The sequence below is a fragment of the Hermetia illucens genome, chromosome 1, assembly GCF_905115235.1.
Source record: "Hermetia illucens chromosome 1, iHerIll2.2.curated.20191125, whole genome shotgun sequence".
In the NCBI taxonomy this organism is placed as follows: domain Eukaryota; kingdom Metazoa; phylum Arthropoda; class Insecta; order Diptera; family Stratiomyidae; genus Hermetia; species Hermetia illucens.
This window is the reverse complement of record NC_051849.1, coordinates 205,630,775-205,644,861: the sequence shown is the minus strand read 5'-3', so window position 1 is coordinate 205,644,861 and position 14,087 is coordinate 205,630,775. Positions and strand designations below refer to the sequence as shown.

The 14,087-nt window shown below is 38.9% G+C and overlaps 1 protein-coding gene across 1 annotated transcript in view; it reads left to right on the top strand.

Annotated features, from left to right (window-relative positions):
• The first annotated feature begins 249 nt into the window (after positions 1–249).
• LOC119651806 (protein wingless) overlaps positions 250–14,087 on the top strand; it is a 98,037-nt gene continuing 84,199 nt past the window's right edge. The window contains exons 1-2 of the mRNA XM_038055598.1: positions 250–318; positions 1,769–1,970. Of these exons, the coding sequence (XP_037911526.1) occupies positions 1,822–1,970 (149 nt within the window). The 5' untranslated portion in view covers positions 250–318; positions 1,769–1,821. The remainder of the gene's footprint in view (positions 319–1,768; positions 1,971–14,087) is intronic.

Genomic DNA, 14,087 nt, shown 5'->3' with positions numbered 1-14,087 from the left:
ACAAATTCGGATGGGATCGAGCGAGATGCCTATGGTGGCGCCAAGCCACCACCACGATCACAGGCTGATATAAACCGGATCCTGAGAGCTAAGTGGTAAGCCGGAGATCACATAGGCTGGGAAGACCCCAGGTGCACATATATGGCTTGCAGACTCCTCCTACTGAAGTGATCCCGGGGTATATAGTGCACGGCCTAGGTTGCCAAACAATAGTGCAATATCGGAGGAAACGAGAGTGTGTGTTTTAAGGCATTCTCTGCCGCGGTGGCACCGGATCGCGCCTATGTACCGGCGACATCCTCTGAAGATCGCTTTCAGGTATTTACCACAGATACTTCCCGTGCAAGACCGACAGAGTGGACAAGATCTGTCCTCAGGTAGAGCCAATATACCAGCACCAGGCATAGGTGTATTTGCCTACTCCGCGGTATGGATGGGAAATAGGTAGAGATGGCATGGCCTGAAGAGCCAAGAGGCATGAGAGGTATTATATATGACGGGGTTGTTGTTGTTGCCCCGGTGCTGCTGCTGTTGCTTTTCTTTTACAGCAGCCGCTCTGATGATGGTGATTTCTGGATGAGCTGAATACAGTGAGGAGGCATTTCAGTCACAAACTTTGTTAATATGTGGATTTAGTATATATGGTTTGTGCTACCTTTACCTTTAGTTTGTTACCGATCTCTTAGGCTAGCGGGTATCTGTTTTACTCGTCGTCGACGTTGTCGTCTTTGATCGTTGCTCGTCACTGCGATCGTGATCGTGATCGAAACCACGGAAGAAGCGTTAAAGATACTTTTCTCGCTTTTTCATCGTGTGCACGCGTTACGGGCCTAGGAAATTTAAGATTCTTTTTTTTTTCCGAAATATTAAATACGGTCATCCTTTCATTTAATAATTGGAAAGATTCTCGACTTCAGTTAAATATTGACAACGAACGGGATAACAATCGAAAATTAGTAGTAAGATCAGTTCCAGCCCCGAGTACAGTGAGCGGTTTGGACCAATTTCGAAAACGAGTGATACTTTTGAGTGGTTTTCAGTGCACAATCTTAATTTAACGGAAACTTGTGAATTCGGACAATCTGAACGTCATCGAGATCTTATCAGGTCGTAATCAAGTGATCTTGCTTTATGGTAACGCGATCGGTCATAAAAATTCATAATCCAATTATCACTGCGTACGATTTAAATGTATGAATTCGTAATATGAAAAACCCCAAGCTCATCCTCAATTGTTTGATCTTTCAATAAAGTTTATTGAATTTCAAAATAATCACACGCCAGATATTTGTGATTTTAGTCAGTTTTTTAGATAATTCTTCTCCTTAAACTTTGGGCTTAAGAAGCATCGACCCAAGAGTAGTTGCTTAAGATACAAATTCAGATAGAAATATGACATACTTGTATACGCATAAATAAATATGATAATCGCGATGAAAAGAAAAATTATGATAACAATGATGATGGTCATGCGGAAGAAGATCATTTTAAGAAGGTGTTAATTGATCGTGTGTGCGCGCACGCGGGTTCTACTCTAATTTTATGGCAACAAAGTATACTTGGCCAAAAATACCAACAACACTATTGAGTTGTTAGTAGATATCTTCAAGATATAATTTCAAGTGTGTGACTTCTTGGTTAGTATCTTAGAGAAATTTCGAAAAGATATTTAGTAGAAAGATCAAATACGAAACAAATTGAAATTATTAAATATTTCTAAAAATATTTATGTTTATACTTTCACGAACTGTTGATTTCGATTGAAAAGAAATTGTCGGTGTTCGGTTTTGTGGTTGAATTATTTAATTAATTTAATTTAGAATGAAATATTCGAGTTTGATCAAAATGGACTTGAAATTGGAAATTTTGGTTGTTCTTGTGTGCATTGTGACAATGATCCCATCCGTTAGTTGGGGTCTGAAAAGTGAAAGTAAACAGAAATCGGGTCGTGGACGGGGGTCAATGTGGTGGTAAGTAGATTTTATGGTATTTTTGAAATTTATTTGGACGATCAATTCGATTTTTGGATGCTGTTATTGCTGTCAAAAACGACATCGCATTGCAATATTAGTGATTATTTGCGTTAATTTAAGTTCTAAGTCCTTTTAGTTAGGTTTCAAAATATAGCTTACCTGGGTATTTGCCTGAAACATCAGAAGTAGATATTCACATAAACTTCTTTAAATATGTTATTGGAAAACAGTTGCCAAAATACTGTCACCAACTAGCTCCGGTGTGAAGGAAACAGAACTTTCACTTTCGGGCCAAGCAGTCAGCTTTCAAAATGACCAGTTGTATCTATTTTCATGATAAGGAGCCATTCCTTTATTTCTTGAAAGGAAATTGTCAAAGAGAATATCACGGAAAATTCAAGTGACAATGTTGGTTTTTAGTGTGAAATTTTATTACGGAGCTTTTGATACATGCACACCTGCGGATACCAGATTCAAGGGATAGTGATTTTATAAATTTCGATTTAGCATTTTAGGTTGACAAAACTGTCAGACAATTTTTCAAAAAATTGAGTATTTCTCGTGCATGCACTAGAGGAAAAAAGGAAGTTGGTCCTCAAAATTAGTGTAGTGGCGGACTCAAGACCTTTCTGTCCCCAAACAAAGAAGGTGTTGTTTAGGTTGAGCTTTGCAGGCACCCATTAATATGAAAAGAACTTTCCTCCCTTATAAATACTATCTTTATCGAAACTTTTCGAATCGTACAACTAAGCTTAAGGAGGGAATGTACAGTTCAGAAGGGCCTAAATCAGGTCTATTTTCGGAAGTAAATCGAGGTTAAAATTGGCAAATTATAGGGGCGGCACTCTAATTAGCATACCCTGGTACGTGAAACAGAATAAATAAATATAGCAAATGTTTATTGATGATCGTATCGGTACATTATAGCGCACTGTTAGAGACAATACGGCCATCATTGCGGTCGCCAGAGATTATCACCCTAATTTGACTTAGGTACTCATTCACAGCTGAGTCGACTGGTATCCGACTTCCAGTTATGATAACAAATCCCTCTGCTAAGTGAGATTTGAATCGCGACCTTCCGCTACGACAGTCCAGCGCTCTAATCACCTGAGCCTTCCGGACATATAAAAGAATGGCAATTACAAATTAAAAATCAGTAGGAGCTACTGACCCTATACACCAAACCCAACGGGTATACCCCAAAGCCCCGTCCGGTCTTCAACACAGTTATCATTCCTGACATATAACAATCCTAATTCCGCTCAAACAACGTAATGCATCCCCTGGAAAATAAAAGAAGGGCATAGTACGCAACCATATTTTGACAATTCCTGGCGACATTTTAATAAGCAGCGAATAGCGTATATTCCTCGAAAATGAATTGAGTTAATGCTGCGGTAAAAGGGCCCTCAAATTTTCTTTTTCTTCTTCTTTTTAAAGTTCAAGTGTCCGTCGGTTTGTATGTCTGCCACTCCATGTCTTTTTCTTTAAAGAAGGTGGAAATCGTCAAAAGAAACTCAACACCCTTATTTTTTGAGTACGTGGCTCTAGCAGCCATGCTTTCCCGGTCTCCTTCTCGTCTATTCTCCATTTGTGTCGAATGGATCTGGTCATAGAGTTAATGGCATCCCAACTCTCCTTGCTAGTCTTCAATGCACGGATTTTTCAGTTTCAATTCAATTCGAGTTTTCCTTAATTCCATTACAGTTTGAACTTGACGGACATTCGTGATGCAATTTATGCGCAGTGAGAAACTAGCTAAGATTATGGTCGATCTCCCAATTCCTTCACTCTAGTCACTTCTCGATAACAATCAACCCATGTGTCCACCGAATTTTCTTGAGGGCTTCCATCGCTGTTGTCAACTGCTTATAGATCCCTCCCTTTCAATGTTCTTCATCGTTCCGAAATTTTGAATCCTGCATCATCTGAGATGGTCTTGAAGGCGGAAACACACCCTTAAGGCAGTTCTTCTTGACCTTGGTATCAGACAAACTGAGTTCGATCAAAAAGATAGCAGTGAAGCCAATTTAGAGCTTAACAGGATATACCAAAGTTGTATAATTTGCTAATTAATATTCGATGGTCCACCCTGTCAAACGCCTAACTAAAGTCCGTATAGATTGTATCTACTTGATATCCTTTTTCCATTTCACAGAGGACGTCAGAAACAAGGATTATGCGGTTTGAAGTAGTCGATCTGACCCTTCGAAGCTCGTGATGTTGCTCCTTGAGAAGAAGGTCGACAATGGGCTTGAGGTTATTACAAACCAATTTCTGGATTAGTTTGGGGGATTGCTGATAAAATAGCGATCCCCGATAGTTGTCGACTGATCGCTTGTTGGGCTAATACTACGTCGCACAGATGATCTTGTATAGTTACTCACAGTCATTCCTTCCTTTGGATTTGTAGAAAAGATTTCTTCTACATTTGGTCTGGTTCAATTTAATTTTCGGAACAGCTAGGGAAAGAATTACTCAGAGAACGGCAAATAAGACTAATTAAGAAGGAAACAGAGACCTATAGAGAAATCTAAAGAGAGCTGTGCAGTGGGGTAATTGAGACGTTTGAAGGGATTCTGCTTAACATTAATTCGTGGAATCGAGGACAATTGATTGGAAAAATCGGTATTCAGTGTCAAATTTTATAGTAGACAATTTTAGACTTAAGTTTTTGCCATATGCAGACCTTTGCATAACAGATCAACTCTAAGGGATCGTGACCTAAAGTTAGATTGAGGTAATTTCAATTTTGGCCTTTTTATAGCCAATCACTCTGATAAATCATAAGTATTAAAGCATCCTGACTTTTAGTGAGCTTATGCAAATATTTACAGGAAACTCTGACATTGAAGTATCTATCCCGGCTCCTTCGAGGGCGGGCACATTTATTTACAGAAATTTAAGCAAAATCTTTCAAATCCACATTTATTTCACAAATCTGAAAATAAGAAGGAAGAATACGTTGTAATCCTGGATGTGGTTGCTGTTGTCACCTAACGATCTATTTAGTGTGATAATTTAGAAAAAGTAGAGCCTGTCTGACAGACGTCACATATTGCATTGCGCGCAAACCTTAGCGATCCGCACCTAATTAGCATGTATTTGACCTGATCATAGCGAACTTCCAGTTGAATCATCTTTTTGGAACTATTTATTCGCGCTAGGGTCATTTACTTCATTTTGTATTTGTCTCCATATCCCAGATAGCTGTCATATAAAGAATCCGATCATTAGAGGGCAATTCGATTGTATAATCCTTGGATTACCTTGGAACATTATCCACAGTAGACGGATCATGATGATAGTTAAAACTGTTAGCCTTCAGCCTTGAGAACATTTTTCTTTCTTTGCGAATGACCTTATTATACATGCAAGCGTAGAATAGGTCCCTGTGGAGGGTCCACCGAGTTGAAAATGATCAAAAAGGATCTTATGGTTAGTGTTCCAAATTTTTTTTCAGCGGCCCTCTTGGCTGCATTGTATTATTGTTTAGGTCTAGGTTACTTAAAAGTTAAGTAAATTTCATCACCATTATCAACAGCGCAACAGCCGGTATCCGGTCTAGGCCTGCCTTAGTAAGGAACTACAAACATCCCGGTTTTGCACCGAGGTTCACCAATTCGATATCCCTAAAAGTATTTTGTTGTCCTGACCTACGCCATCGCTCCGTCTCAGGCGGGGTCTGCCTCGTCTTCTTTTTTGAGTAAATTAGGTTGATGGTGTGACAGAACTTCCAAAATGATGCCTCATGGACATTAAATCATTTTTTAGGCGAACATCTTTTCCATGGTCATAATAACGTTGCTTTGACACCAGGAATCGATGTCGGCAGTAAATTAGTGCCACCGTCAGCTTTCTCTATAGCCTATAAAGTGGTTTGAAATATTATATGAAATATTAGATGTCAATTCTTCAGTAAACCACTGAAATGATATATCGCCGGAGTGCTCATTCTTGGAATATTTGGACCAGTTGCTTCTATGTAGTAATAAATCCATATAATTCGCTTCTTCAATTCTGCCTTATCCTACTCAATGATCAATCGTCCTTGCTGTTGATGAAGTTCATCAAGATCTTCTTCGGCAATAATATTTTCAATATCGGACTCTCCTGCGTTGCAGTTGCTGAGTATTTTTTCAAGTTTCTTGACACTCGTTCAAACTGCAAAACCTTCAACATCAGCTGAACTCATTTATTTATTTATTTGATGAACATTAAACGGAGAGTACTAAAATTACTTATTGCATGTAACTGCAAAGGAAAGCAAAAAATGGCAAAGTGTCAATGACTCTATTTTTGTAAGTGGCTAGGGATGAAGCCAGAGGACCAAGCTCCAAACGATTATAACCCCGTAACATTCTAGGCAAAGGAGAGTTGAAATAGCACGAGAGCTCCGCAAAAGGACCCTCAAAAATATTAATGTTACGATGATGATGCGATGAGTCACGGTAATCAATTTCCATCAACGCATTACACATGCGTCAAGTAAAGGTTTACGGAATTGTAAAGATGTCAGATTAAGGAAAGCCAGACGTTCAGGATATGTCGAGTAGGGAAGATTTTTTTAAAGGCTAATCGAGCAAATCTCCTTTGTACAGATTCAATTGCATCACAATCGCAATTATGGTAAGGGGATCACACTACCGAAGTATATTCTAGAATATTACGGACGAAGGTTGCTTTATAGCTTCCTCAGAGTCCATTTATTTTTAAGGTCTCAATTTTTAATAAAAACTGGCTTCTTCGCTATTGACTATTTATTGCATCCACAAGTGCCGAACGTCAGATACATAACACTAAACTCGGCATTTCCAAATAAGGCGATCCCCTAACAACGAAAACTCTAGTACTATCAGGACCATTTTCCGCTTGGGGTCATTGATGCAGAATTACAGAACAAAGACGAATACAAAAATCCATGATGATCAGAGTTCAAACCTGGGTGATCGCAAAGCTTCCACTCAAGCATCTGGAGGATCGTGCCTGCCAAAGGGAGGGAGAAAAACTGCACTGTAGGCCCTAATTGTGGCATTTTTGGGTTAACTTCGTTGTTTTGCCGGAGTTCCACCATAATTTCTTCGTACCCTGGATGATCGTAGTAAATCTTCTTTTCATCAGTGATGACAATTTAATGTAAAATTCGGTTTCTGCATGACAAAAAATCAAAGAAGTTCCATTTCATGGAACAGTACCCTTCTGGAGAATCGGGAAGTGGTTAATGGCTGTAATACTCAGTAGTGAGAAGGATTGGTTTAAGGAACTATACTTTGCAAATTTATTAGGAATGAAACAGTGAAGAAAGAAGAGCGATGATAGAGAGTTCCCCGTTGTTTGGAGATTTCTAGACTTTCTAGGATGTCCAATGACTGTGTTCCTCTTACCGTGTGGAGCATCTTGTAGTTACCTATGGTGATGTTATGGTTTCTGCTTGCCATATGTTGGGCTGCTGAAGATTTTCTTTAGCTTGCTGTTCGTCCTTTCTTCTATACAACCTGTGCTTTCCCAAAATGTCCTCTTTTTTTGTCTTTTAGTTTGTCCAACGAAGACCTGGTCGCATTCCGGACAATCAATTTTGTGTATCCTACTCCTCTTATTCTTTTGCAGGTAGTCTTTTGGGAAAGTTGACTTTCCTTTCTTCTTATGAGATGCTTCACTGTTTTTGTCTTGCAGCCGTTCATCCTATCGGTGCTGAGGATGTATTCGTTCTCCTTGTTGAAGTGTCCCTCACTTAGCGGAACCGTATAGATTCGATGGATCATGGAGTTGAAGGGCGCCATTTAGTGATCCCATGAATGGCTAGAGGGTATCGAGATGGTTGGTTTGGTGTGAGTAATTTTTCATTGGATGTCAAACTCCACCTTCCTCTCCCTGTTCACTATTTTGACATCCAAAAATGGCAGGCTGTGGTCCACTTCCGTATCCATTGTGATGGTCATCTTTTCGTCGTTATTGTTGAGACTTGCCAACACGAAGGCTGCGTATTGTCCCTTAATCACATCATCCACAGATCTAACCCACAAAGGAGGGACTATTCTCTCCTTTTCCATCCTCTCTTCTAGTTTTTTCGTGAAGATTTTGCTGAGCAATGGTGAGAGGGAGCTGTCCATTACAATTCCTGAGGTTGTCTTGTAGAATCTATCCGTGAAGGTGAAATAGGTCTCGCTCATACTTAGAGAAATCAGTTTTATATATTGGCAAACCTCCTTCCTCCACTCAGGCTTCTTTTACAGGGATGCTAGGGAACAGGCTTTCTCATCGAAGGAAACTAGCATTTCGTCGTTTGCTATTTCCTTCAGCTTTTCTCGGATCCGGTCGATGAGGTCTTTCCTTTCGTTCACCGCGTATTTGCTTTTGAGCTCCAAACTGCTTAGTTTGGAAACCAGCCATTTAGCTAATTTCTAAGTTGGTTTTTAAGTTGGGTTGAACATGCATACCGTTGATAGGTTCCTAATGAGACCTTGGCATGCCTTCATTGTTTTTTCCACCCTTTTAATCGATTCTGGAAGTGGGAAGTGGGAGTCTTTATTTAGTTTATGGAAGTTACCCTTGTTCAACTTTTCCATGACTGCTCTATCGTAGTCCTTCTTGTCCATGATTACCATCGCATTTCCCTTATCCGCGTTTATGCAAATCGCAACTGATAGAAACTACTGACATTTGCAGAAATTATCTGTAGATTCTATGAAAACGCAATATTTTGTATTTTTATAAAACAGAAAAACGATGCTCAGAGAATGATAAATATTAGATGCATCCATTTAGAAGTAGGAATCGGAAAATACCTGTCGGTTACCGGACTAATCGATGTATTATAGCTGATAGCTTCCCTGCACAAATAAACCATCATATAAAGTTGAAGGTGGAGTATCTTGGCTTCTAGCAAATGGTAGTCATCTGGTAACCAATCTTGGCTGATCAATGGATGGTCTACCTAATCCCAGTGAATTCAATTTAGTTTGAATTAAATGTAGATAGATGGGATGGCCTAGGTATTGTAACAAGGAATGACTTCTCTATCCTTTCAAGCAATTTTTATTTTGTTCAGCAGTTGACGGTAATAATCAGTTCGGCGATCATGAAAGCCGGAATTCCCAAACAAGACGGCAAAGACTTTCTCAGAAGTGAATTGTGCTTCTGCCACACACACTGCCTGGCTCTCTTGTCCTAATAGGCTCCTTTTTCACGAGACATTCAGGTCTTTGATAAGCTAACTTCCTCCCTTATTTTCAAATGTACATGAATGTGGTTAGGTCAAGTTGAAGAAGCCGGGCTTCCTTGAAAGTCCCGAGATACCGATCCTGACTCCAATTTCCCACCATTTTGGGCCTATTAGGGAAACGTTTTTTTGTTGCTTGTTCATTTGTCAGTATCTTATCTGAAAAACTTTCCTGTGGATGAAAATTCACGCGCCTAGCTGATTTTTGGTAACACCCTTAAAGAGGCAAACTTCAGCAAAGTAGTGCCAGTAAAGCCCCGTGACTGTTCCATTTCTTAGAACAAGCTAGTGGTAAATGATACGTAGTTGGTCCATCTGGAGATAAAACATTGCTTCCGGAATGTTGCAAATCTTATTTTAAACTAGAATTTACCTACTTTATAAGGATTAGGAACGGTTTTCTGTGTTTAAAGCATACCGCTTCTTATCCCTTGGGAAAATTCCTTCTACGTTCAACAATGGAAGTGAAGCCTTCAGAAGGACGATTCACCGGATAGCCATCTTTAGGGGAAGAAGATGTATGCCCCATATCGAGAAAGAATTTACTGAGATCGAAGTTTATGACGGAAGTAGGGACCCCAAATTTATTACTAGAATCCAAATCTCACCCCAATTGTGCGTCTGCCTGGTTACTGAAATTGGATTGGGACCGATTATGATTGACGCCCAAAATCATAATCGGTCCCAATCCAATTTCAGTAACCAGGCAGGATGTGATACTTTGTATTTACTCCCCAAAAAGTATGGTCGCGTCTTTCCGTTGGGAAAGGGTTCAGTTGTGCATTGGAGTCTCATGGCTCACCGATTAAGAAATTTGGGGACAACATTTCTCTTTGGCACGACAATAATTAGTTGAAACCAGACAAGCTCTGCATTTGGCATCCTCCCACTGAATATATCCTGGCAAAAACTATATTTGATAATACGGAGTGTAATATCAACGCTATACATAACGCAATGCAACATTCCGAAATTAAGTTAATTTGTCTGTAGTGGGGTCCTGTCCATAAATGGAGCGATGATCACCTGTCGTCACTTTCGATCACTCTTCTCCCAGGGCAGAGGTGAGGCAGCGTCTGATGAGTTGCCTCTGCCTTGGACGAAACCGCAAGTCAGCTTTTTCAAGATAGAAGGTTTTCATTATTATAATCGATGCAGGGAGTAAGAAATCAATCCTATCCGTTACGCATCCTTTACATTAAATTCTCCATTTTTTGAATGACTCTACCAATTTTGTTTCTTTTTTTCTTTTGTAACGTTCAGACCGAAAGCAGGGCAATGGTTTTCTGTGAATTATCCTACTTAAATCTGTTCGGTTAAATTTATATAAAATATGTCCTGAAAGTGTGCATTTCTCGTAACTTGACACCCAAGAAACTATGGAAATTTTCGCAAATTTACTATATAATGCCCGGAAATTGCACGCCTCAGTTCTTCTAAAGAATCTATTTTTGGTGTATTAACGTCTCGATCAGGCTCGATGGTCCTTCTGCTCTCCAAAATATACACTTTGTTGCATATTTGGCATAGAATTATGCACACTTCGGCTATTTTAGGGATACTCCCTTTTTGGTCTCCACAAGTATATAGTTGTATGATGTCGTCTAAACGGAGTAATAAAGACCATTATTATCCAGTACCTTTGGAGGACCTACAGGCTTAGATTATTAAAAATGTCGAATTTAGCTTGCCTAGTGATATCCTGCCTTGAAACTTATTCTTGTAATCATTTGAAATATTTCTTGCAATCTGTTTTTACCGAGTCCCATGTGATAATTTTGGGGGATTTCCATGGTTCAATATAGAATCACGGGAGTTTTCCCAAAGGTTCTCATCTATCTTGTCAAAAAATGAACATGCCACCGACATATCGAAAATAATTTGTTCGTTTTCTATGGACAGAAGTGAATTGTGTGGTGGGTCGACTGAAGGAGTTGCATGTACACCGAATACCTTGAGAAAGTCGCCCTTAATTGGTACATGCATGCTTGAAGCCTATTAGATTCGTAGATTCTAACAGGTGGCATTTTACCTTGTATTAAGCTCTAGGATTTTGTCCTCCTTGAAGGACCTTTTAACCGTCGGTAGTTGTGGGAACTAAACTGCGTGTATAACTCAAAAAGCCATATGGAAATAAGTAAAGTTTTTGGGTGTACCAGAGACTGTCTAAGGTGACGTACCAGTGGATAGTATAATGAGTCTTTTGTGGCCTAAACTGCGGGTCCTTTCCCCACATTTGTTTAACCTAATCTAGTCAAATGAATATTTATCTCACCTTCAGAATTTCATTTTGCATTTTTGTGGCTACAGCCCCTGTTGTGAAAGTAAGTGGGGGTAGGCCATCGTGAGTAGGAAATCTAGGTTACCAGCTCTTTTTTACATCTCTTACCAGAAGGTGACTTTCAATTTTATTGCAAAATATGTCTCGGTCCGAGCGTTCGGTATACCTGGTGTAGAGTGGGAGAGAGCTGAAAAACTCTCTCCCAACTTTGATTTATTTAGATATTAACTCTAAGTATTCACTTTCTATAAGTTTGTGAAACTTAGTCACTCGTATCTTCTGTCCAAAACATTTATTCCTTTCGTATGCACCAGTGCTCACCACATGGATACCTCAATCTTTATCAACAAACATACATATATCAATCTCTTTGGATTATGATTCAATCACGGCACCTAAGATTTATTGATTTTTGATTGAGTTGAGACATTAAACATTGGACTCTATTCAGCAATCAAATAAAATGACGTTGAGAATGCTATTAAAAATTTGCAATATTATTGTAGGACAGCATATAAGCCCCAGATACGTACATAAGTATATATTTATGTTCTCAATGACATCATAATTTTTTTTATGACCCTAATTATTTCAGTCTTAATGAAAGAGAGTAACAAGAATTATTTTATGATCATGAATCAAGTTCAATCCGTCTTAAGGAATTCCAATGGAGAGGAGAGTGTGGTGTTTAGAATGAGGGTAGATGTGTATGTAAACATGTCAAGATGGTAAGATTTCGAAGGTACATATTTTGCTTTGTGTGCCTTGAAAATATCTAAAGGCTATTATTGAAGTTTTATTGAGCGTTGATATTTATAGTGAAGTTGATGGTGGCGATTCTGATGATTTATGGACACGTTTATGCGGAGTGGTTGGTATGGCTTGGTTGGAATTGGAATGAATCCAGAAACACATAAAATTTCCTTGAAAATAATTTATTGTGGCAGAAAGGAATCTGGATTTAATAAGGTCACTAGAACAGAAAAGTAATGAGGTTTTAGTAATATTGGAGAACCCGGTTTTGGAGTAGAATAAACTGAGGCATTCCCTTCACTTATACTGGGAGAAGGCAACTTTTACCTTTATCCACATCTTTTCATGAGACAAACTTACACAAGACACATCTATACCAATTTTTCCTTACCGTTTTCCGTGACTTTTATAGGATATTTGGGAATATCTACTTTGTTTGCAAAAGAGCAACACAATTAAGGTATCTAAACTACTCAAGGATTTCAGGCTAACTCCCTACTCCCTTCAACTAATCCACTGATCCCAATAAAACCTGTACATAATACTCATTCCATCCAAATATTTAGTTCCTCTGTCTCATCAGGTAAATCCTTGACGAAATACTTAAACTAAATTTATGCCTATTTCTTTGTAAAGTGTGGTTTTGGTGATGATCTATCTAGCAAACTTATCTTTTAGGGAATAGCTAAACCTGAATATCTTCTATGGGTGACAAAAAAGGAAGGAGATTAATTTTCTTCTCATTAGGAGGAAAATGGTAAACTCATTCAGGGACAGGTACCTTTTTCATGGGATAATCCTTTCTAGCTTTCAAATCAATACTCTAGTCATTCTGAACTGAGGTTTACTAGGGCTTAGAGGTTAGTCACTGAAATGTAGGCTTGAAGGATGTAGAGTATATGAGAGTCACTGGCCATGAAAGAGACTAGATTGCTTTGATTGGCAAAATATTGTTCTTAAAATAGTCTTTAGATTGCATTACTAGTAAACCGTTTGTGAAATAGGATGTATGGCAGTAATAAACAGTGACGCTAATATGGAACGCTGCCTCAGATTTAGGATAAAAAAATTTCGGTACTTCTAATTTTCGTTCAGAACGTGCTTTCACCTTCTTTGACGAATCTCTGGTATCTCCATGGGTTCGGCGAATTCGGATGAAAGAACCTTTTTTAGCGAATCTCTGATATCTCCTTGAATTCGGCGAACTCGAGTGAAAGAAACTTCAAACCTGACTAATCCTTAAGTGAACTTGAGTATGGAGAACCACGTTTAAGGTTGGCTTTTCCAATTACTTTTGCTGAACTTGTGCAATGGGTGTTCAATCCGAAGTTATTTTTAAGATGCACTATAGACGGCAGAATCGCTCTTGACCTAAAGACGGATCGGTGACCCTTTCTTCCGAAGTTAGGCGAAAAACAGCTGCAGGACTATTGAGCTGCTTCAGGACGACCGGTCAACCAATCATCTAATTAAAGTTAAGAAACTCATCAAAAAAACCAACTTTGCGACTTTTCAATGAGCAATTTGGATTGAAAAAATATTTATCTAAATTCGGGTAATTCTAAGGTGCTCTGAGGTATGTACCTATATAAATGCTTGCCGCAGACTATTGGGATGAAGCACGTCAACTATAACCTCTCGTTCGTGGTTTTCTAAAATATGTTTCAGTTCCCTCCCGGACTTTCTGAGAAGCTTACATTCCTTCTTTAGTGTTATGCGTTAAGGTAGAAAAAAATGAGAGGCATATCCTGGTTAGAAATTCCGCGAAAATACTAACTTACCTACTTTTGCTGGCGTAGAAAGACCTTTTTTCCACTTCGTTGAAGGAACTCCATTACCACTTTTCTTTCTCCGTCAC